General features: G+C 47.2%; 1 protein-coding gene across 4 annotated transcripts in view; it reads right to left on the minus strand.

The window, feature by feature from the left end:
• Window positions 1–24894, minus strand: part of LOC119179928 (uncharacterized) — a 37716-nt gene that overhangs the window by 5632 nt on the left and 7190 nt on the right. For 2 of the 4 annotated variants that reach the window (XM_075883977.1, XM_075883975.1), the window contains 5 exons: window positions 20478–20633; window positions 19571–19798; window positions 15239–15490; window positions 13866–14076; window positions 9070–9239 (listed from right to left, as the gene is read on the minus strand). In XM_075883977.1, coding sequence (XP_075740092.1) covers window positions 9070–9239; window positions 13866–14076; window positions 15239–15490; window positions 19571–19798; window positions 20478–20621 — 1005 coding nt within the window. In that variant the 5' untranslated portion in view covers window positions 20622–20633. Of the gene's footprint in view, window positions 1–9069; window positions 9240–13865; window positions 14077–15238; window positions 15491–19570; window positions 19799–20477; window positions 20634–21236; window positions 23313–24894 lie in introns of those variants that run through there. The other 2 variants (XM_037431055.2, XM_075883976.1) reach the window with 2 other exon arrangements.

Consider the following 24894-nt stretch of genomic DNA (forward strand, 5'->3'; position numbering starts at 1 on the left):
TCGCTACTTTGCGCACGTGACTTGAGCTTGCCTCCTTATTGGTGAAGGCTCCTGGCTTCGTCTGCTCCGGGTATTGAGGCGCGCGTCCATGCGCGCCATTTTGCCTCAGTGTCAGCAGAGAAGTTTCACAATGTCAAATCTTGAGCGCAAATTCCGCACACAGCACAAGTTTGGTGCGAAAAAGGTGCGAAGGACGCTAGTAGCGAATTTCAATAAGTGCTCCGTGATACAGCGAAACCCCCGAGACGCTAATCTCTCCGCGTCCCATGGCCAAGTCGTCGACGCTACCACGGAAGGCCTAGCTACCCCATCAATTGTCACGGAGCTTGTGCAAAGTCCCTGTCAGTCGCGGAGCCTTCGAGCAGTGGTCGCGTGCGTCTAGATACAATCTATCGGCAGCAATCTGACTTGGAAGAGGAGCGAGCTAAAGCTGAAGATAAGTTATCGAAGTTGTCATCCGCTGCAGCGACGAAGCGGAAACACGCATTCGTGGTTGACGGTGTCGACGAAGCAGCTCGGCCGCCTGATGGAACCATGTTCACAATTATGGATTTGGACGCAGTGAACAGCGCTTTGTTGGCATTTGCAAAGTGCAAGGCATGCAATGGAGAACTGCAGATTGTCCACGACCATTGGAAATTCAGACTCGCCGTGAAGTTGCGTTTTGTGTGTTCGACCTGTGGGGAGACTGCCTCGTCGTGGAGCTCGGGGCGCGTACGTAGCGATGAACGCATGAAACCTTTTGCTGTGAACGTTTTGGCCGCGCATGCAATGCAGGCAACGGGGAACATACAGACCGTGCTGAATTTGTGTTCTCGTTGATGGGCATCAGCCGCTGGGGTCTTCACACAAAAACGTCGCAACACTACGTGAAGACAAAGTTGGCACCCGCGGCTGATTGTGCTGCACGCAATTGGACAAGCGGCTGCACGCGGTCGGTTTGCGAACTTTACGCCGAACTTAACATAGTCCACATGGGAAACATCGCGGTGTCGTTTGATGGGTCATTGATGACTCGCGGTCGTTCGTCGCGTATCGGTCTCGGCACCGTAATTGAATTGTTCAGTGGGCTGGTGCTTGACTTCGTTGTTTTGAGCAACTCTTGTGCTGGATGCGAGTCGGGCCCAAAGGAAGGTGACCCTTCTTATGAAGTGTGGAAGGAACATCACCAGTGTCAGAAAAACAGTGACAAGAAGGCTGGGGAAATGGACGTTCAGGCTGCTTTCATCCTCTTCAGGAGGTCACTTGAGCGGCCCAACCTGCACTACACCACGGTGCTTTGCGACGTGTGGGTGTGCTGACACCCCCTGTAAAGTTGTTTGCGCCGCGTGGCGCACGTGTTTCGCACAGAAGCCGTGATTCGGGGGTGACAAGCGCCGGACGATAGATGGCGTTGTGTTCGCGTTGAGTACCACTGTTGGTAGAGTGGTAGCGCCGGCGGTGACCCCTAGCGGAAGGCAGGCCTTGGTGGCAGGCGAGAGTTGAGGGAGCCTCTTCTGCGCGTGGCGGCTGCCGCGAACAGTTGTCTTCAGCGTGGGTTCTCGGCGCGGGACACCGTTGAGTTTAGTGGCATGTTGAGTTTTATTTTTTTTCTGCTTGCAAGTGTTTTTTGTTGTTGTCGTTAGTTTTCAAAACCGTTGTTGAATCGGGACGAGAGCCATGCGGTCTTGGGACGAGAGCCATGCATCCTGGGGTGAGCAACGCCTAGAGCACGTGGTTTGTAGGCCAAGCCCGAAGCGAGTGAGTACGGAAGCCTCGTGAGTGGTCCGACTTTTCTGTAAATAGCTTCTTCTACCTCTTTGGGCTCAGGGAGCCGGGTGTCGTTGCTGACTTGTATTGCGGCTCGACGCCGGGGTGTCGTGACACCGCCCGGGGCGGTGGACGCCGATCGCTCGGTAAGCTCCTAAGTGCGGCGAGTGATAGGGCCATCTCACAGAGTGGATGTTTCCTCGTGGCTGCCTCTTCTGCGCCTAAGCTGGGTGCTGGGTGGATGCCGGTTGTAGTCGAGCGACTCATTAAGCCTAAGGCTCTGCGTAGCTGCCTGTCGCACGTGGCACAACTAGGTTGATCGTGGCGTTGAGGTGCTGCGCTCTGCTTCCCTCACTTTTTTTTATCTTGTGGTGCACGAATTAGGAAAAGTGACCTTTAGTTTATCTTGATGGGCGTCTCGGCCGCCGCCGATGTATTAGCTAGCAGTAGTGACCATCGTACCATGTGGCCGAAAAGCCTTATGCTCCCTTCCCTAGGCCCTGCTCCACTGTTTCTTTCGATTTTTTTTTTTTGATTTATTAAGAGGGAGGAATGTCATCCACAGCCGGCTGTCTTCTACACATCGTCAGCGTCGCTGGCCAGAAATGCGGTCGTAAGGTCGGGCGATGGAGATGCCTGGGACCTGCGCAACTGCCTGCAGTCCGGCGCCCTCGCAAGTGCTGGTCGCAACTGGAAGACATGTCGGCGCTTGCGACAATTCGTCGCGCCGATGGCTACGTTGATGTTGTGGGGCTGGTTCTGAGATGAAGTCGAGCCGGACAGTGCAGCAGTGTCGACCAGCAGCGGTGTCGTGGTGCAAGGACATTATGGACACGCGATGTCATTTTTTTTGCTAAAGCTTGTGTAGCTAATTTTTGTTTTTAGGAATATGGTTTGATTTAAGGTTGGGGGAACACCCTCTGTAATGTTGTTTGCGCCGCGTGGCGCACATGTCTGGCACAGAAGCCGTAATTCGGGGGTGACAACCGCGGGATGATAGATGGCGTTGTGTTCGCGTTGAGTAACACTGTTTGTAGAGTGGTAGCACCGGCGGTGACCCCTGGCAGAAGGCAGGCCTTGGTGGCGGGCGAGAGTTGAGGAAGCCTCTTCTGCGCGTGGCGGCTGTCGCGAACGGTTTGTCTAGCGTGGGTTCTCGGCGAGGGGGACTCCGCGCCGGGGGGGGGGGGGGGGGGGGGGCACGTTGTAAGTGAAGCGTTGGCGACGCCGTCTTGGGTGTGTTAGCGTGTTTGTCGTTATTGTGTGTTTGTCATGTTTTCGAGTGTAAGGAGATTGTGTGTAAGGATGTCTTAGTGGGCTGATTACTATTGATTTGGCGGACGATATCGTCGTTCAAAAGTAGTTAAATAAATGTATGTGTATTGTTTGGTTTGTACCGACCGCGTCTGCTGTGACCGTCCACTCCAAGAGCATGGCGAGGCGCTCGCCTCGTCAGACCCCACAGACGGACACAGCCGCGGTTACGTTGCGCTACAAGAAGATAAGGTTTATGGGTATATCCCAGTGGAAGAAGAGGACTGCATTAATCATGTCCAAAAGTGTATGGGCACTGCTTTGTGCAACTTGATTGCAATACACAAAGGCCCTGGCCTTGAGAGTCTTGGGGGAAAGGGCCGCTTGACAGGAGACCTGATCTTCAAGCTCACCAATTCTTATGGGTGGGCTCTGAAGACGCACAGTGGTGATGTTGATGCTATGCACACAGCAGTGATGGCCACTTAATATCACATCACGTCCAATGATGATGTGGCGAACCACACTATGTGCCCACATGGTCCAAATTCCTGGAGCAAACAAAATGCGCCAAAGGCCAGGGGGGAGCCCATTCCAAAACATCGTCGAAAGCTGCCTCCATATGTCTGCCAAGCCTTACTTCCCATTTATGAGCGCTTGTCAGACAGAAAGCTGTTGCAACGATGCTAGCGAGGGAAAACCCAAAATAACAATGAATGCCTGCATTCAATGATCGAATAGAAAGGAGACACTCCGCCCGTCTTAGAGGAGTACGAAAAAAGCCGCAATGAATGCGATACAGTAAAATCTCATTAATTTGAACCCCATTAATTCAGAATTTCGGTTAATTTGGCCATGGCGTCTGGCCTGTCAAAAATGTACATTGTTATATGACTGAAAAGTCTCATTCATTCGGACAAATTCGGCCGCACTTCAGTTAATTCGAACGCACAACCGCGGTCGAGTCTCGACGGGGAAGCAGCAGCCGAATCTGTTGGCCAAAACGGCAGCACACCTAATTAACTTTCGCATCAGATTGTGGCCTCTGAGATTCTAAACTTCCTCCATGGGTAGTACATCTTGGAGGATGTACTACCCCCCCCCCCCTAAAGAACACACACACACACACACACACACACACACACACACACACACACACACACACACACACACACACACACACACACATGGTGGTTTAAACAACCAAAATACAAGGCAGTACATCGCTACTGTCATCAGTAACGAGCAATCTACGGATTTGCCTTTCCATTTTTTTCTTGCGCGTCGAGCATGTTTGTATGACGGTTGAGTTGGGTTGCTCACCTCTAGTGTGCTTTAAGGGGGCAGACTGGTCTTAGACATTTTTTGTTTATTTTTTCAGTGATCTTGATCGAACTGCACAGTACTATGCAGTTTTTTCTGTTGATTTCAAATGTTTAATTAGTTTTTCTGTAACTCATCTTGTTCCTGAGGTAACTTAAGTTGATCCCCTATTGTTTAAGGCTGCTATAGAACAAAAAAGTGCTAATTAAAGTGCTAGTTGAGATATTCCAACATAGACTAATGACTATAGAGTGAAAGTATGCAAGACTTTTTTGTTTTTAGGCCTTTCTTGGTTAGTTTACAACAAAATAAACTATATCCATCTTCAAAAGGAGTTGAATTTATATTACAATTTTGATGAGTAATTAATTAAAAAGACTCGTGCTATAAATTCTGCTCCCGTACTTGCATTCTACACACATAGAGGTTTCGGTTGCAAGAAGAATTATAGTTATATCTGCCCTAGCTGCAGAGATATTGAGGCCTCAAAATTGAACAGCCGTAAATTTACTTCTCTGAGAAACATGGAAAGAATTGAAAACACACAGCTTCTTCAAAAAGCAACAATCATGGTGTGCATGTTTGCAATCTTCATAAAGGGGCTCATGAAATCATAGCAGAGCTTCTAACATAGGTGCCGGCAAATTATATAGAAGCCTCAAAGTCTGTTCCCCATTTTTTTGCAGTTTCTGCATGTTAACAGCACCAAGAATCTGGACAGTTAGAATGACATTACAAAAAAATTAGCACTTCCTGGTGTGTGAAAATTTGCAGATAGATAGAAAAATACTAGCAGAAACCAAATGTGCCTATATAGAAAAATGAATTTTTTTTTACTTTTCAGTCCCAATGACCAGTCTGCCCTCTTAAAATTATTTATCTGTAAGTGATCAGTGCGATCTACAGTCTTACTGTTTGTTGTTTTTTGACAAGTTCGCCGGTTTTTATTTCATTTTTATCACAGTGCATTCTTTTTTTTGTGTGTGTGTTTGTGTTGTCTACTTCGTGCACGCGCGCGTGACCACAGCGCGAGCAACGCCAGAATGGCTTCCCCTCCGTCTCCTGCGGCCCCAACCGCCCTAACTCCTGCAGCGAAAAGGGCTAAGTACAAAGCAAAAGATTTGGCTGCAAAGGTGAAAATATTAAAGGCGTTGCAAGCGGGAGCATCTCGAAAAGAAGTGATGGAAAAGTTCAATGTGAAGAAAAGCACGCTGAGCACTTACATGAAGAACAAAGAGCAGATTATGCAAGCGTATGACGGGGACATGTTTGGCGACCAAAGGAAAAGGCTTCGAACGGCAGCGCGTCCCAAACTAGAAAAAGCGATGTTGCGCTGGATTGCCATTTCGCGCGATGCGCGTTTGGCCTTTTGCAGCCTGGCCCCCTCATCTGTGCACAAGCAGGGAAGTGCGTGGTGACCATAAACATTGACTCCTTCAGTGCGTCGGAAGGATGGTTCGACAGCTCCAAGAAGCGACATGGGCTGGTGTTCCGCAACGTGTGTGGTGAAAGAGGTGCAGTTGACAAAAGTGTTGTGCAGGACTGGTGATCTGCACTATCCGCGCGCCTTTCTACGTACGAGCCGAGCAACATTCTCAACGCTTATGAGACAGCGCTGTTTTATAAGGCTCTGCTTGACAAGACAATCGTGTTTAAGAGGGACTCGTGCATCGGTGGAAAATGAAGTAAAGAGCACGTGACAGTTCTTCTGGCTGCTAGCATGACCGGCACAGAGCAGCTGCCGCTGTTGTTGATCGGGAAGCCCGCGAAGCCAAGATGTTTTAAGAATATTAGGCAGCTGCTTGTCGACTACCGGTTCAACAGAAAGGCTTGGATGACTGCCGAACTTTTTCAAGCTTGGCTGCGTCAGCTCGACCGCCACTCTGTGGCCAAGTCTCGGAAGGTGTTGTTAAAGCTAGACAGCTGCAGTGTGCACACGAAGGTGTCCGGCCTCGAAAGCATTGAACTGCTATTCCTGCCTCCGAACACAACGGCTTCCCTGCCGCCGATGGGACCAGGGAATCATACAGTTCATGAAAAGCCGCTATTGATGGCAGGTACTCGAGCGGATGTTGCTCTGCATGGAGTCAAGCAAGCAGTACGAAGTAAGCATGCTAAGCGCAATCCACATGCTGACATACCTGTGGAACAACACACCACCTACAGTAGTCGCAAACTGCTTTAGGCATAGCGATTTCGTGCACGGCGCTGCTGATCCGGGTGTGGTGGCTGATGAAGAAACCGGCGAGGAGCAAGACGGCCGCTATGTGAGCATCATGCCAGCTGATGTGCTCCTTGGCGATTATTTCGCAATTGACAGCGATGTTGCCGTAGCTGGCACAGTGAAAGACAGCAATATCGTCGCCGAAGTCTTGGACGGCGAAAGGGAACCAGCTGACGAGGACGCAAGGGATGCAGACGCGCGTCCACGCCACACAATGACGGAGGTGGCGCATGTGTTGGCCGTTTTGGAAGACATATGCATGTTTTCCTCGAACACTGTGTGCGGACTAAGCCACCTGCAAGAACTTTGCAAAATTGTGACTTCATCGCACATTGCGTCCGTGAAGCAAACCGCGATCACAAACTTTTTTTAAGAAATAGAAGCTTGATGGTGTAGGAGACATTTTTGAAGTATTTTGTTCGTACTCGCGATAATTCGTACCTTCAGTTAATTCGGACATTCTCTCCGGTCTCGTGAAGTCCGAATTAACGGGGTTTTACTATAGCAACAAACTAAAATGTCGCTCGAAGAATGGTAAGCCGATCAAAACGTGCAGTGCCCTGCTCACGCAGAAATGATGCACATATTCATAAGTACAGATGAGTTCGACATAAAAAGTGTCACAGTTATTACTTCGCTGTGTCTGAAAAGCTCTATGTTTTCACAAATGGGCACTGTGCAGCGAGCGAAGTGACCTTTGTGCACCCGATAACTACAACACAATCGTCCTGGTGAAAGTCCAAGGTGTGCGATTTTCCTCCGCAGCGAGATGAGCTTGCGCACACACAAACATCTACCTCCCACCCACCCCTCCTCCCAGATGGGCAACTTACGCATGGAAAATGAGCGTGTGCCCCCGCGTCGCAATGAGCAGGGCGCCGAGTGTGCCCTTTCTGCCATTTTGCCGATGACACTGAAAATACGCTGTTTCCCACAAGATCGGCACCGCAATGATAAGTGGTGTAAGGGTTGAGGGACATGTGCCTTCATGGCTCAGTAACTAATGCCGTGCGCTCAGGAGCAAAAGGTTGCACGTCCGCTTCCGCGCGCCAGAAAGTACTTTACTGAATTTTTTTGTTGCTTTTCTGTGACACACATATATATACAGGGCATGGCAACGTTTTGGTGTTGTTTTGAGTGCGAATTCTTTTTCGTTTGCAGTCTTGCAGAATGGCGTGGTCAGCATGGTTGAGACGGTATTGGCATTTTCCCATGAAGCAATGAGGTGTGCTAATTGGCTAGAGCAGCGCATTCATATCTTGCGAGAGAAAGCACGCCCGTCATTGGTAGCTGCGCAGCAGTGGGGGTGGTCGCTTCCTCCGATGACGCTCGCTCGCCCCGTTGTTATTTGCCTCGGCCGGCGTCTTCTTCGTCGCACTTTGCCTCTTGCACTCATATCAATTTCATAAATCATATCAATATCATAAATCTGGAACTAAAGAACGCAGCTGCATGCAACTATTCAGTTCCGCTAGTTTTAGTGTAGCCAACATACCCTGAAAGTTTCATCCAGATATCTTGAAAAATAAAAAAGTACGGTCTGCAGAGCAGCCTTAAGTTGTTCCCGGAAACTTACACCAGCCTTAATTTTTCCAGCACCGTTACTTTCAACGTTTATTTATTTTCCAAACACTGCCGTAAAGTTATGAAAGAAAGACAGCTTCACTGGAATGGCGAAGCAATGAATGGGACAGCAACAAATTGTAAGGCTGGCAGCCAACTCTTCTAGATGTGATATCGCATAACTCTATAAAAATGCTGGTGTAAGAAAACACAGCCCTGCCAGGGAGTGATGCTCTCCTCGCAGTGTGCTTGCGTTGAGATCCCAGCATGCACAAGGGTCCACGAGCCTCTCCCGCTGATGCCTGCCAGGATCGCGCACGCATAGCGATCACAACCATGCCCATGTGATTAAAGTCCACAGCTGCGCCTGGAGCGATCACAGTGTTCACGAAACCGAAACTATAGCCATTACGATCAAACTGAAAAGACCACGTTTCAGCCACGTTTCCGGGCAGGGTGCTTGATGGCTTTCATACTTTGCGGCTAAATTCTGGTGCTGCGGTGCAGTAAGGTGCTGGTAGGCAAGTTTGACACAGCAGGGGAGGCTCGGCGCAAGAAGGCACAGGTAAGCAAGTTTGGCACACCGTGGCGCAGCTGTTCCACCCGTGGTCACAAGACCAACCATGTGAGTTTTCTTATTGAGAAGTCCATATGAATAACCATTCATATAATTTGCATGAAATCTGCGTTTAACACATATGAATGCCATGTGTACGAAAGTACATATGAAACTTCATATGCATTCAATATGTATCAAAATACACTTGAATGACAAATGACAATTTCCCTTTTTTATGCACTTTTCTTCGCACCGCAAGCTCGAGAACTAATTTACACTATAATAAAGTAATAAAGCCATATTATAACTTTCCCGATTTTATTTCATTATTTTTCGAGCTGCAAGGAATTTCTATTTCTCTAGCCATCGTTTCAAGCAAAACAACGCGGCCTAACCATACCTCGTTGGGCGGCAGCAGCGGAAGCACGAGGCAGCCTTCTTTGGTCTCGAATGCATCTGGCACGCCAAGCACCTCCTTAGAGAAGAACTTTTCAAAGATGGGCACGGTGCCCACTTCCTCAACTTCTGGGTTCGGAGGTGGTCTCGACAAGCCGTGGAGGTCGTGCAGCACTGAGGAGGAAGGCAAAAGCCACGCACACCAAACGTTGAGCGCACCACGCGTAATCATCGTCAGCCTGTTTTTATATCTAGCATCCCCTACAGACTGAAGGGCTCTCCCAATAATTTACAGGTCACCCTACTTTGTGCGAGCAGGTTCCATTTTACCCCCACAAACCAAAGTGAAACAATAAATTGGTTTAGATTAATCAAGTGTTCTCTGGGAACTCTAATGTCAACCTTACCATCAATAAGTCTACTATTAGAGGAGAAAATCAAGGTCTAAGTACCATATCTAAATTTAATGCTGTGTTCTGTGAGTGCATGTAGGCCAAGTCTCTTCTAAATGATAAAGAATTTACACTGAGGTCCCAAAAAAGTTGCACTGCATAACCCGAGCGCCTCTCGTAGCAAGTTACTTACATGGTGAACATAAAAAGAGCCAACCAAACCAATAGCAAATGCCATTCATGAAATAAGTGTTTTTGGTATCGCCAAGTCCTTGCACAAGATTTCTCTGTTAACTAGTTCTCTCAAGGAGCGTGTGGAGCACACACTATTAATTCAATGGGACCTATACCGACTCGAACTTTTCATGCACAGATTTTGTTGCACTGATACCAAATATAAGTTAAGCTTTTATGTACATTGTACCCTTAAATTTCTGAAAGTTAATAATTAATGAAAACATATAAGGATCTGATTCTTATTGAAGTGGCAGCACAGATCTTGCTGTATTAAGTGTCCCTGGATTCTATGTATGTTAAGCAGTTTTTTATGGTTCTAGCTTTTGAAAAACAATAGTTATAAATCTTTCATTACCTTACTGGGGATGACTGAAGAAAAAAAAAATGTAAGTCTCCAATTACACTCTCTTTAAACATTCAAAACCTTGAAAAATAACAGTTAACACACTTTCGAGCTTTCCAAACACCCAGTGTTCACACAGCAAGAAATGTTAGTAACTGAGCGTTCAAGTGCCGTGAAAAGCCTGAGAAATGAAACAAAGAAAAAAATTCAGCGACTGATGCTCTGGCTAAAACGATGACCTAAGATGCGTGAAAAGTAGAGAGGCGAATCATCAATAGCGTGTGAATTCGAAAATAAAGAGTTCTAAAAATTTTTTTTTTATACAGACCCCTATGATAATTGTAAAGCTACCTTTCCTGTGATGCAGTAAGTTCAACTAGTCGCAGCTAGTCACTTCCGCAGTGTATTCACGTGCAGTTTTATTGTGCGACGACGCAGAAATTACAGACCCATTTATCTAGATATAACCAGGCCTGAAAAGCATGCGCAACTACACTCGGGGACAACTTTCAGGGGCAGCACAGCCAAAGCTACGTGGGTGAAGCTTCTGCACATGTGTTATTATGCCAAGTAGTCCGTTTTCATGCAATTTCGGTTTCAGTTTCGCAAGCGCATCCAACATGCACTTTTTCGCACGACCACTATAAAAAAATCTTAAGTTTTATGGGGAGGAAATAAATAAAATGTTCATTTTTAAAGGCATAAAGCACGAATCTTTGGAGCGTTGCGATTTATTTCAGAAAAAGAAAGGTATGGCTGAGCAGATTCTGGGCGATTGGAACAACGCAAAGCCAAGACATCATTTCCTAAATTGCAGTGCATACTTGGTCAGCATCATTGTTTTCCTTCTTTAAGAGACGCAAGAACATGCTGGAGAAGCTCATAATATTTTTTTAAGGGACGCAAAGGCAGCGACGGGAAGCAGCAGTCATGACACCGATTGGTCATAAGTGGGCGTCTGATGTTAGCAAATTCAAATTGGAATGCAATTTTTACCCGGCAAAGAACGCCGTTTTTTTTTTTTTTTCACAGTCAACAGGGTAATATACATTAACGCGTCTGTTACCCAGGCATAGCACTAGTAACGACTACCGTATTTACTCGCGTAATCCTTGCACTCGCATAATTCTCGCACCCCCCACATCGCCCAAGAAAAATACGATTTCTTTTTTTTTTTCGAGTAATTATCGCACCCCCGAAAACTGCCGCAATAATGTCGTCTGCTCGTTCCAGCCACTAATGATGATAGCGCATGCCATTTGGCGCCATCTCTTAAGCATCAAGCATACTATTGCACGCAAATTCAATCCAATCTAAGCCAAGCCGAAGCGGCCAGTGCGCGTTGCGGCGTGTTTTGTATGCTGTGTCGGTAATCTTGGCACGTTATGGTGTGATACTGAAGCTACACGGCTGCTTCAAGTTGCAAGTGATAGATAACAACGGCACTAAACGATGGCAACAGGGCTGCCGGTAGGCCCTTCGGAGTCTACGAGTTTTGTGATCGCTACTGGTTACGGCAGCTGAACGCCACCAAGATGCGTTAGGCCTGCCGTGGGCCTAAAACTGGGATTGATGGTAAACTTTATTTCGTCAGAAGGAAACTGCGGACGATTCTGTTAAATAGCCATGAGCCCAATACTGACGTCCTACGCTTACCTTCTGGCAAGGTTTCATTTGGCGTTGCATAAGTTTGTTGCCAGACTTTGAGGTGGTTGTTGTCAGACTGCCGCTAAATTTGGCAGAAAATTTTTTTTGTAGTTGTGGCTTTTCCGTAAGAGTTTGGTGCTATCCGCGGTGAATTTCGCGAGTGCATGAGCGACGCTGGCCGTTTTAATTAACGGAATGGACCGAGCCTAGCAGAAGTCGAGCGCGGCGCTGCTGCGCAATTAAGAGGCCATTTTAATTCCGTTTTAATTAACGGAATGAACCGCACATTACAGAATTCGTTTTCTTTACGGAATGTACCGCGCCTAGCAGAAGTCGAGCGCGGTGCTGCCGTGCAATTAAGAGGCCATTTTAATTAACGGAATGAACCTCCCATTACAGAAGTCGAGGCGCGTTCTCTTGCTGTGTGCGCAGCTGTGCGATTAAGATATCGCGTCTCAGTATTAGGGATTACGGGGAAAACTGATTAGAGTCGCAGGAGGAGTTGCGCTGCCCCCCTTCCCCTTACTTTTATTTTTTTTTCTCTCTCTCAGCTGATCGTGTCGCGTCGACCGCGCGCTACGACGGGGGACGCTACGCTTCCCCTAGCTGTGTCAGCACAAGACACATCGTTCGGACTCGTATATACATGTGATGAATAAGCGTTCCAAGGCTGGTTAATCGGAGTACGTCGGATATGCTACAGCTATGTACGCCTGGAAGGCTTCTTTATCGAAGCAGATGGAGTGAACTAAGCGCGACTTGCGCGTACCTGTAAATGGGACCCAGCCGACGAGCCGCAATTTTCAGCCAAGAAGTGCACCGCGGATAGCACCAAACTCTTGCGAAGAAGCCACAACTACAGGAAAAAAATTTTCTGCCACAATTAGCGGCAATTTGGCAACAACCACCCTTCCAGTCTGGCAACCACTTATGCAACGCCAAATGGAACCTTGCCTACCTTTTAAGGGCTCCTGTTGAGCGACGAACGCTACCATTACATCTGCAACGCCCACAAGCTGTGCGTATGGTATTCTAATTCTCGACTATTCGCTTGCACTTGTGTCTCAAATAAATCTTGCCTTGTGTTGAACCTCTGCTTTTATTGTTGAGGTAACTCTTAATTAGTACTTCTCAAAGCTTGCTGTTAGTTGCTGGTGTGAGAATCCCGGTTTGCGGCCACTTCGTTTTTTTTTTTTTTTCGCTCGGTAAGTTCTCGTGAAAAGTTCTCCCCACGTAACTCTCGCACCCCCCAACTTAGCATCGATTTTTCGGCAAAAAAAGTGCGAGGATTAGACGAGTAAATACGGTACCTCCGTAGACATAGTCGGGAGCGATGTTACGGTACACAATCTTCAGCGTTATCGTATCAACAGTATTAGCCAGCTGAAACACTGACCACGTATGCAAAGCAATTTAGGAATAGGGTCATTGGTTTAACGTACAGTTTCCAAGTGCAATTTTTCTTCCAAGCAGCTGGTGTTGTTGAAGACTGGCAGGTCGCCAGTGTCACTTTTATGGCGGCTATAGCGATCCGAGTACAACTTTCGCTGATGATATCAATAGCACACAAATTTTCGGTGATTGCATGTGCGGGAAACAAAATATTTTATGACGTACTACTGTCTACGTTTCTCCCTGCTCGATGAATACAGATCACCTAATGAACACACACTGATGCTCGTTCATAAGGTTCGATGTGAACTTGCTGCAACCGAGCAATGCCATATGTTGTTTACTGGGGCAGAGAAAAGTGAAACGGCACCAAAAAACAAGAAAACTAGAAACAGCAAAGAACAAAAAACCTACACGGGTGATGCTTTGTAATAATAATTCGAACAATCTTGTAATATTCACATCTCTTCTTTTTATATTTTCCATTATGCTACGCAGCATACCAAAGTAAGTGTTCATGGACTACGAGCAGAAGCGTAGCGAGAAAAGGTGCGCTTGGGCTTCGTAGCCTTGGCTGTGCTGCTACAGAAAGTTGTCGAAAGTTGGCTATACTTGCCTGTGATATCTGATAGATATGTATGTCTCCACATAAATTCATCTCACTCATCTCGCCTTCGAAATTTAGAGTCGGTGCTTTCTAAACAACCAGCTCCTTAGGTGACCAATGCTAAGCTGGAAACATCACGTATGCTCCAATGTCACACGAGTGCTGTAGAAGGTAATGCATACCATTGGCCACAGCTTGCCACTCCTGGTGCTCGCAGGCAGCCAGGCTGGGCAGCATGGGTTGATGCAGGGGCTGCGCGTACTTGGCAATGACCTTGGTCAGGGAACGGCCTTGCATCTGAGAGTTTTTCGGTGGGCGAGTGCCCTGCTGAAACTGCAGCATCTTGCGGTACAGCCTCATGCACGTCTCCCGGCTCACATTCTCGTTCCAGTTCTGCCAAGAAAACTCAGCTGTTTCACATGGGCACATGCAACAATTGCGTATGGAGCCAGTCAAACCCTACGCCTGCAGAGCTTGTCCTGCACCTAATAAATGATGCAGTCAAATCCAGTGAACACCACATAACCAACACTCAACTGACAACACGTACATTTAAACCTGCCTATAGTGAGCATCCATACAACGAACTCCTCAAGAATACGCAGTTATTCAATCCCCCCACCTGTTTAGCCAGAGAAATGTCTCTTAGAATGCTACAACTATTTCTTATCCGAATCCCGCTTTCAAGTACGATCTATACCCAAGCAACTGCGGGGGAACACTTGATTTAGAGCACGCGCTTTGGCGGTGCCCCTCACAACACGGAGACAAGGACCCCACAGAGCAGAAGCGGTGCACGGTGCTCCTCGAAATATCAGCATCCACTTTGGGCCCCCACTCGCACGCTTTTACCCATGGGTACAACTTGCGATGCGCAGGGGGATGCTATCGATTTGGACTCTATATGAAACATGACAGTGAAAATTCGCCGAGAGAGTCTATATAATTTCTATCACAATAATAATGCAGTTCTTAATAGCCAAATAAATAAAAGACCTGCCTTCCATTTTCACTTTATTTGCGCATCTTTTTTTTCGAAATTTCACACTGAAACTGTATATAACGAAAATTTGTGTTTAAGAAATTTTGGAGGGGAATGCATCAGTTTCGTTATCTCTAGGTTTAACTGTAAGTATTGATGTAGCTTCAGTCAACCGACTGGCACAACTAAAGCTGTGTCTGCACTGTGCGTGGTGGCGTGGCTCAATCGGGAGTAATGCTCGATCATTGGTAGTGACACTGGTGGCCTCAAGGTCAAGCTGCATTTTTGATGCGCTGGCGGTGCGATAAACAGTGATAGCCGACTCATCAAACCCAAGACTCCGGTGCAGTACAGCACAATCTATATTGATATAATCAGGATGACACAGTAAACTCAATTTCGCGCAGCTTAGCACAGTTTTGCGCAAAAGTGGAATCACGGCAAACAGCTCTAAAGAAAAGAGCACTTGCGAGCAGTGCTTGACACAAATGATCAGAGAGAGCTCTTTCATGCAGCGGCAACTATATTCTGTCTCCGTCATTCCAAACAGGCAAAAGAAGTGGCCGTGGCTACCTTGACCAGCGAAAGGGCGGCACGCTTCATGACATCTGTGTTGAGGAGGCGTCTGATGCGCCGGTACAGGTCCATGCGCTTGTCCATTCCTGTCAGACGGGCACATCGCACCGCAGTCATGGGAGCCACGGGTACCGCCAGGGAGCGCTCCACGTCAGCCACTGTGGGCTCTTTGGTGCGCAGGGTCTCGTACAGTCGCCGGTAGCGCATCAGCAGCGTGTTGGATGCACGCCAGGGCATGTCCCGTGCCGCCTGTACAAGCGTCACAAGGAGAGGCTTTGAAGGCGAGAACAGTGACCGACAACGGGGAAGTGCATTTGTCGTATTTCCGAGATCCAATAAAATAAAGATGTACAGACGCAGGTCGAACTAAATACAGTCGACGTCCGATTTCCCGGATGCCTGAAATTGCGGACATGCTAGATTTCTCGGACTCATCTGTGGCACTGCCAAGTTCGCTATAGAGTCAATGTATTAAAAAGTCAGAAATTTCGGAGGCTTATGGCCTTCGGCATCCATTTTCCCAGACTTTTTACTATGAACCGCCGATCCAAAGTCACCACAGACGCCGCCATTTGAGTTGTTTTCATATCCTCGCGTCACCAACCACCGCACCGCAGCTGCCTTAACCTCGAAACCGCACATGTCAATCCGTTGCCAGCCATAGCTTAACAGTTTAGGTAAGCCAAACCTCACTCAGTTCGTTCACGTGTTGTTTTGTCAGCTTTGCGGTCGTGTTTGCGGTTGATCGTTGCCTGCTGCGCGCTATCTTTAGTGATCTCGTTTCCTGACCTTCAGTATTTACCGAGTTACTAGCTGTTTCCTGCTGCACTTTTCGTCAAGCAGATTCACCGTTTCCAGTGATGGCACCAACTGCTCCTTCGTCTTTGTCTGCGCCTTCGAAGCGCACAGAGTCCCCTCGTAGGTTCCCTATGGGAAAAGCTACGCTGTTGACCTCAGGTCTGCCGTCGGCATGCTAGGGGAATCTTGAAAGGCGGTTACCCAAGAGACTCTGCGAAACTGTTCTTTCAATGCGGGCTTCAGACTCGACGCCGAGACGGTCGTCTCGCCCCAAGTGGACAGCGTGTGTGACGAACTGCCATCCGCGGATGTTCCCTCGACAATCTGCGCGCTGCCGGCGAGTCGATTTTAGTCGGGATAACCTTTGAGGGCTTCGCCGACGCTGACAAAGACCTCGAGCTATGTGCGGACCTGACCAATGACAAAATCATTCAAGTTACGCAGGACTCTGATGACTCTAACACTGAAAACTAAGAGCCATCGAACACAGCCAACGAGTTCGGAGTTGACGTGAGCACTGATGACACTGTCATCGGTGTACAGTGGCAACACAACGTTGACTGAAATTGAGGCGGACATGATCGCGGGCAAGCGGAACGCCGTGCAAAAGAAAATAGGAGACTTATTTGCCCCCAAGCGCTGACGTATGAGATAACGCCAGCCACCTCGGTTTTTTTTTTATGAATGGCTTTTTTCAGAGCCATCTAAACGATGCATTGGTTGAATCGCAATCGGAATCTTGTACTCCCACCGTCACCTTCTCAGTTAGCGAAAAATACCTACAAAAAAAGGTGCGTTTTCACATGCATTCGTTTATCTGGACTGCCCAATTTTCCACACATTTTCACGGTTTCTTGAAGGTTCAGGAAATCGGACGTTGACTGTAACATACATTAATGTGGTATGGGACAGCATGCCAGCGTGAAGACCATACCACCAACTTTGAATACAGACCCTGTACTCTCTTGTGAACTCCTTCTCATTGATGCAGATTCATTCGCGTGCATTAAGAGCACTCAATTTCTTATACAGTTAAACCCCTATCTAAGAGACATGCTCCGGGCAGCAATTCTTGTCTCTTATATGAGGTGTCTCTCATAAGCAGGGTACCCCATATGCATTTTCTTATCAACCCGTACTTTACTGTTGGCACACTGGTGCCTCTTATACCAGTATCTCTTATAAAGGGGTTCGACTGTAGTTATTAACCCTAAATTGCATGTTATTGAAACAGACCAATTGTAACTGTACTTTCAAAGCTCCCTCTTTATGGCACCAGCAACAAGTGACACACACTGCCATTTTTCAGAGCACCCTGTTTAGTGGCGGTGTGAATTGTACGAAAAGCTTTGTTTTTTTTTTAATGCAAAATACGAGGAATGGGTTAAGCTAAAGATTGTATATGACAGAGTGGACATAGGTTAAAATTGGAGTGATATGTTTAAAATAAATTTGTGCAAGCACAATTACACATTAAAAGCCAATTGAATGGGGCTTGTTGCAGCGCCTGACGGGTGAATTCTCGACTACGTCCTTCTTTCTCGACTACGAGCTTTGGCAATGCACAAAACACAGGTAATCCAAGCGATAAACTACATCATCATCATCATCATCATCAGCCTGACTACGTCCACTGCAGGACAAAGGCCTCTCCCATGTTCCGCCAGTTAACCCGGTCCTGTGCTTGCTGCTGCCAATTTACACCCGCAAACTTCTTAATCTCATCTGCCCACCTAACCTTTTGTCTCCCCCTAACCCGCTTTCCTTCTCTGAGAATCCAGTTAGTTACCCTTAACGACCAGCGGTTATCCTGTCTACGTGCTACATGCCCGGCCCATGTCCATTTCTTCTTGATTTCAGCTATGATATCCTTGACCCCCATTTGTTCCCTAATCCACTCTGCTCTCTCCTTGTCTCGTAAGGTTACACCTATCATTTTTCTTTCCATTGCTCGCTGCGTCGTCCTCAATTTAAGCTGAACCCTCTTTGTAAGTCTCCAGGTTTCTGCTCCGTAGCTAAGTACCGGCAAGATACAGCTGTTATATACCTTTCTCTTGAGGGATAGTGGCAATCTACCAGTCATAATTTGAGAGCGCTTGCCGAATGTGCTCCAGACCATTCTTATTCTTTATCTCGTGGTTCGGCTCCGCAGTTATTACCTGCTTTAAGTAGACATAGTCTTTTACAACTAGAAGTGCACTATCACCTATCTCGGAGTGCTGCTCTTTTCCGAGGTTGTTGTACATTACTTTCGTTTTCTGCAGATTCATTTTAAGACCTACCTTTCTGCTCTCGTTGTCTAACTTCGTAATCATGAGTTGCAATTCGTCCCCTGAGTTACTCAGCAATGCAATGCTATCGGGGAAGCGCAGGTTACTAAAGTACTCTACATTAACTCTTATCTCTAACTGTTCCCATTCTAGGTTTCTGAAAACCTCCTGTAAGCACGCGGTAAATAGCATTGGGGAGATTGTGTCCCCCTGCCTTACACCCCTCTTGATTGGTATTCTGTTGCTTTCTTTATGAAGCACTATGGTAAGAGTTGATCCCCCGTAGATTTCTTCCAGGATGTTGACATATACTTCATCGGCGCCCTGATTCCGCAGTGTCTGCATGACGGCCAATATTTGAACTGAATCAAACGCCTTCTCGTAATCCATGAAGGCTATGTATAATGGTTGGTTATATTCTGAGCATTTCTCTGTTACCTGATTGATAGTATGAATGTGGTCGATTGTTGAGTAGCCTGTTCGAAATCCTGGTTGTAAAAGCGAAAAATTGCATTTTTTTTTTTGAATGGCTGAGGACTGCCCTATTCAGAACACCCTGGCAAATGGCTGCCAGCCGACTGTTCCGGTGATGGGTGCAGTGAGATGGAATTCATTCGCATACAGTAAAGCTTGTTCAGTGGCTGTCGAGACTTTTTCTGGAGCTCTGCGAATTGCGAAACTTGGTGTGTGAAGCGAATTTGAAGTGCAAGTGCTAATCGAATAAAATATTTGTCTAATATTTCTAGAATATTTGTTAAAAACTTCAAAACGAAACTGCAGAAAAAAAGGGGGGGGGGGATCCTTAAGCTTCGTCTTTGAGAGTTCAACGCGATGGCGATATCCTATCCCTAGTGCCCACTTTAAAAACTTAGTGAATGAAATCATTTAAAACATGCTACACTGCCACTAAGGCCGTTAAAGGCACAGGCGCAACAACGTGTGCGCCTCTGTAGTGGGTGACCGGCTTTAAGCCAGGAAGTTTAAATCATTATTATAATTCCATGCTCGTACACTCAATGGCAGTGAACGCTTGTACTAAGCATCTAGGCCAACAAAGTGCCGGCCGGCAAGGTAGCCACTTCGCTTAGTCATGTGTTACTGCAGTGGCAATGCTTGGAGCTAGTGCGGCTGCAATGCCTCTCCACAGCGGATCACAACCGGTCACAGTTGCACCCTGGCTCCTTAAGGTCATTGCGACTTGATGAATGAGCTTGAGAACAGTGTAGTTGCAGCACTTCTGCTTGATTAACATTAAACTCACCTTGATTGCCACAATTTTTACACGGATTCGCCAGCTCCCCTGCAAGCGTAGCAAACTGATGAACGATCTCACCATGGCCCAGTGGCCAGCTCCGTACTTCTGCACCAGCTGCAGCAGCGTGCAGTCCTCATCCGAAGTGAACGGCCCCAAGACAAACTGCTGGGCAAAGTTGTCCATGTAGCGATCCCTGCACTGGCCGTGTGTACGACCTGGCACCATGCTTGCCACCTGAAATGTGGCCAGGACACTGGTTAATTAAGAGTGCACTTCAGAATGGTGAACTGATGGGCTTCGATAGAGCGTAACCGTGTGTTCATGATGGTCATAACTCGAAAGGACGCCAGGATTTTGTGCGAATTATCAGAGAACTCATACATATGACTAGGGGAAACATAAAAACTCGTGTAGCGTTTGTTGTTTTTTATTTCTCAGGGTTACAGCAATGTCGCAATCAGCTCTGAATGATTGCATGTAAATGTTTTAGACATTAGGGGTTGCAGTAGTACTTATTATTATGCAGCACTTGCAATTGTGAATAATTAAAGACAAAAGACATGCTGTGTCCCACAACTGCTTGTTGCTCTTAACCAGAGAGCTTTTTTGCATTACGCATGTGTACTGTGGCAAGAGCGACTTATAACAGTGTTCAGTACGCAATACACTAAGAACAAACTTCCTTTTTGCAGTGCGGCTGTTCCAGAGCTTGGCTGGGCGATTAGCCTCAAACTCGAGACTTAGCTGCAGTTTGGCACAATTTCCATTATTGCTATAAAAGAGGGCATAATAAATCTCATTTGGCACAGGAGTGGAATCGCCACTATCGTTGGGATTCTACAGTACACACAGGGCAAGCGAACCGGCAGTGCCCACCGGTCCACAGCAAAATTAAGGGAAACAAGTGGCTAACCTTGGACCAGCTAACGTCCCCGTACAGCTTCACAGCGACAAGCAGCATGACATCTTCCTGCGCTGACCAGCGGCCCCGCTGCATGTTCGGATACAGGGACCAGTGGTAGCGGTTTATCAGCTGCTTCTTAGACCGGCAGTCCATATAGTGACACACCTGCAAGAGCGAATGTGCGAAAACAATCGAGGCTTGCCCTATCGAAACAGCAGCCGAGGCTGCGCCTGCCGACAAAAAATGGAGCCGAAGAGCAGTCCAACACCACCAAACGTGGCAGACACGGCAGTGGGACCGCTATTTGACTCCTTGATGCAGACCTAAAAGCAGGCACAAGCAAGAGATTCGGCCCACTTAAAAAGCATGATTTTACCAGTGTCAAAAATACATCTGCGCACTGTGCAGTCTGAACTGGCACATGGACAAGGCCAGCTCGTCAACAGGACTACACTCAATCAATCAATCAATAAGGATTTATTTTCAGCTTCAAAGACAATCGATGGAGCTTGGTGGGTAAAGAAAAAAAGTCTTAGATCAAGCTTGACAGGGTGTGTAACAACGGGCTTGGCAAATGTGGCAAACGGAGTGCAGTCAACTGCAGATTTTTTGGACCCTCTAAGCAGCGAAAAACTCCGAAAATTCGGGCAGCCCGAAAAAACGAATGCAAGCAAAAAAAACACATTATTTTACTGATAATTTTCAATGCAAGCAAAAAAAAAAACGCACCATTTCGCTATTATTTCTCAATGCAAGCGAAAAACGCACCATTTCATTGATATTTCACGGATCAAGAGGGTCAAGGTCGAAGTACCAGACTTCCGGAACTCTGCCGAAGCATCAGTGGGGTGGCTCTGAAAAGAGCTGTTAAAAAAAATGCATGCAGCTGACCGCGGGTGCCGTCAGGGCAGCCGGTGTTAGAGCTGCAGTGGCTTGAAAAACTTGATCCTTCTTTGAACGGCGTTCCACTTGCATGTGATCACATTCGCCTCGATCTGAGCAAGGGTCATGTCATCACTGTACATCGATGACAGCGTCATCAATGCTCGCATCAATTCGGCGGTCGTAGGTGGCGCAGGCGTTGGTTCCTCATTTTCGACATCGGAGTCGTCTGAATCCGCCATAACCTGACTGACTATTTCGTCGTCGGTTAGCTCTGCGCAGAAGTCGAGCTCGTCAGCGTCGACGAACCACTCAAAAGTTATTTCCGTGGGCATGGAAGCACCAGCAGGGCGGAGATCGTTGATAATATCATCCATGAGAGGCACAAGTCAGTCACGCTGTCGCTTTCTTCAGGCAAGTCTGCAGCCTTTGTGTCAAATACGAAGCCCGTGTGCGAAAGCAGTTGCGAAGTGTGTCTTGCTTTACTGCCTTCCATGCGTCCGCAAGCATTTCGACAGCAGACCGAAGGTCAATGCTGTAGCCTTCCCCACTTTCCGAGCACAGCACCACGTGGTTGAGTATACGTGAACGGTACAAAAGACTCAGATTACGGGTAACGCCTTGGTCCATCGGTTGGAGGATCGCAGTCGTGTTGGGCGGCATGAATTCCAACTGGATAGCCTTCAAGTTATTGATGTGACCATGAGCAACGCAGTTGTCAACGAAGAGCAGAACACTTGTGTTTTGTTGTTCAAACTTCTGTCCAACCTGCGGACGTAACTCTTGAACAACTGCTGTGTTACCCATGCCTTTTTGTTGGCTTCGTATAACCCTGGCAGCATTGCACCTTTAAAACACCTCAGGCTCTTGGACTTCCCGATTACTAACAAAGGAAGTTTCTTGGTGCCAAACATGTTGCTGCCACCAAGAACGGCCAGCCATTCTTTGCTATGCTTGCCACCATGGCATGCGTCACCAGCAAAAGCGAGTGTTCTTTCCGGCAGCAGCTTGTAAAACAAGCCAGTTTCGTCGCAGTAAAAAAAGTTGTCAGCAGAGAACTGCTGCAACAAAGACTGGAGTTTTCCGCAATAACTGCACTGTCGACGGCGCCGCTTTCGCCACACATCTTCTTGAACTTGAGGTCATTCCGATGCTTAAAATTTCTCAGCCATCCATCACTGAACTTAAAATCCGTGATGTCCATTCGAAGCGCGAGAGTTTCTACTTTTTGTTTCAAGATGCAGCTCTGAGACTGGAAACCGCTTGGCAATCATTGAATTAAGCCACACGACCAGAGCGTCCTCAAGCTTTGGATGAACACCTCGGCTTGCATTCATCTTTTGGGCACCAGACGGTTTTTCGGCCGCTTCCAAGATCTTGTCTTTGTTCCTCAGGAAATCGGAAACTGTTTGCTTGGAAATGCCGAACTCCCTGCTCACTTCAGCCTGCGATCGGCCACTCTTCACTAACTTAATAATGGCGGCTTTCTTCTCCATCGTTAACCGACGGTACTGTTTTGCGCGCTTCGATGCCATCGGCGAGGACGACGAAGGCGGAGTGGGAGCCATCGCAGGCAAGCGAAATCCTCACGATGTTAACAAAGGAGTTTGCTGACGAGCGTCGAAGCACCTAGGCTTAGCATTGCAGAGCACACTTCACACAATCGCACAACCACGCACTAGGCTAGCCAAACACCATGTGGGTTGCGTAAACAAAACAGCGCGACGGTGCCTTTGGTACTTTGGAGGTGACACTGGTAAACCACGGAGGAAGGAACCTCCGTGCTGGTAAACATTCAAGATAGCCAGCGTGGCCAGGCCAAATCGGTGTGTGACGGTTAGTTCTAGTTCGAAGTGGTGAAACGCTTCGCGAAAGCGCTGCGTGGGAAGCCAGAGCCGCACGAGCACAAGCGCTAAAGAAAAAGGAATTTTATTGGTGCCAAAAACTTTTCGAGTGGACAGTTTTGATTGTCAGCGAAGCACTCTTGCATGATAAACACGGTCAGTGTTAGGAATCTCTGAGGCCGTGTACGTTTCTTCGCTAACGATCAACAGGTCCAAGCAACAGATGCCGGCACAGTAGACCGGCGCGCTCATTTATGCGATCGTAATCGTGTGTGACAAAGTTGTGGTGGTTTCCACTGGAGGTCAGTAATGGTTTCCGACCTTCCGTCGCGTCAAAAAGTCGGGAAAATCGGACTCCGGGGGGTTCGAGTGTCCGAAATTTCAGACTTCCTTATATATTGATTCCATGGGGTTCGTGGTGGTGCCGCGAAGATGTCCGTATTATCGGGCATGTCTGAAAATTCAGGTGTCCGAAAAATCGGCAGTTGACTGTATGGACTAAGGCAAAAAACGGGTACATGGCAGTTCTCTTCACTGGAACAACATAAATCAGCTAATAAAAAAAGAAAATGTACATACAAAACAACAAATAATCTAATAAAATGCACATGGCAGTTCCTTTCACTGGAACAACATCAATGAGCTAAGAAAACTGAAAAATGTACACACAAAAAACATAAATGATCTAATACAATGCACACGGCAGTTCTCTTCACTGGAACAACATAAATGCGCTAATAAAACTGAGAAATGCACACACGAAAAAAAAAATGAATAAAGCGCGCATGGCAGTTCTGTCCATTGGAACAACATAAAGCTGTATTAGAACAGTTCCATACTACAAACAAAAAAAGTTTGTTATACAGTAATACCTCATTAATTGGAACTCAGTTATTTCAAAATCCCACGTATTTCGAAACACTTCGGTGGTCCCGTACTTCTCAATCTAAATGTGAGCAGATAACTTGAAGCGGCGGTCAGGACCAGTCTGGTTAATTCGAAAACTTTGGGTGCCATGTGCCCATTCCCGATTTCGCTGCGAATCTTCGGAAAGGACGGCCCTTAAGAGCGACAAAGAAATGCAACGAAGCAATACATATGAGTGGCAGCTGAAGCGTCCCAGCTTCGCTACTTCCAGCTCAAAAAAAAAAAAAAAAAAGAGAGAAGAGAGAAAAAAAAAAAGACAGTTGCGTGGTCAACCGAAATGTGCGCTTGCGGAAAACAACACAAGCTTCACTATAGCACAGTCAGTCATGCATGGGCTTGTCGCTGGGTGCATGGTGTTTATGACAGTACGGCTGAAGAAAAATAATCGCGTAAGGTGTGTTGAATAAAGTGTTTTTATGTATAAAAAACCTGCCAAATTTGGGCGTATAATTATTATTTTGTAAAAACAATTCGGTTGCATTGATTATAACTGTTTGTTTTTTTGCGCTTGCGTCCTTTGACGTTTGGTAAGAGCACTAGTTCGTTACGTTGTCGTGACGCACTTCCCGAGGCCAGGTTTGGCGGAGTGTCCTCTCTTATCTTCGTTCTGTGCTTCCTATACCCTCCATGGAACGCGATATTCGCTCGCAGCGCCGGACGAACGCCTGTGTTTGGGGGCGGTACGAAAACATGGCGGCGCATTGCAGACATGCACTGGGGGACGCCATCTTGATGAGAACTGAGGATCCGAGTGGCGAGGGGGGGGGGGGATT

The sequence above is a fragment of the Rhipicephalus microplus genome, unplaced genomic scaffold (assembly GCF_043290135.1).
Source record: "Rhipicephalus microplus isolate Deutch F79 unplaced genomic scaffold, USDA_Rmic scaffold_22, whole genome shotgun sequence".
In the NCBI taxonomy this organism is placed as follows: Eukaryota; Metazoa; Arthropoda; class Arachnida; order Ixodida; family Ixodidae; genus Rhipicephalus; species Rhipicephalus microplus.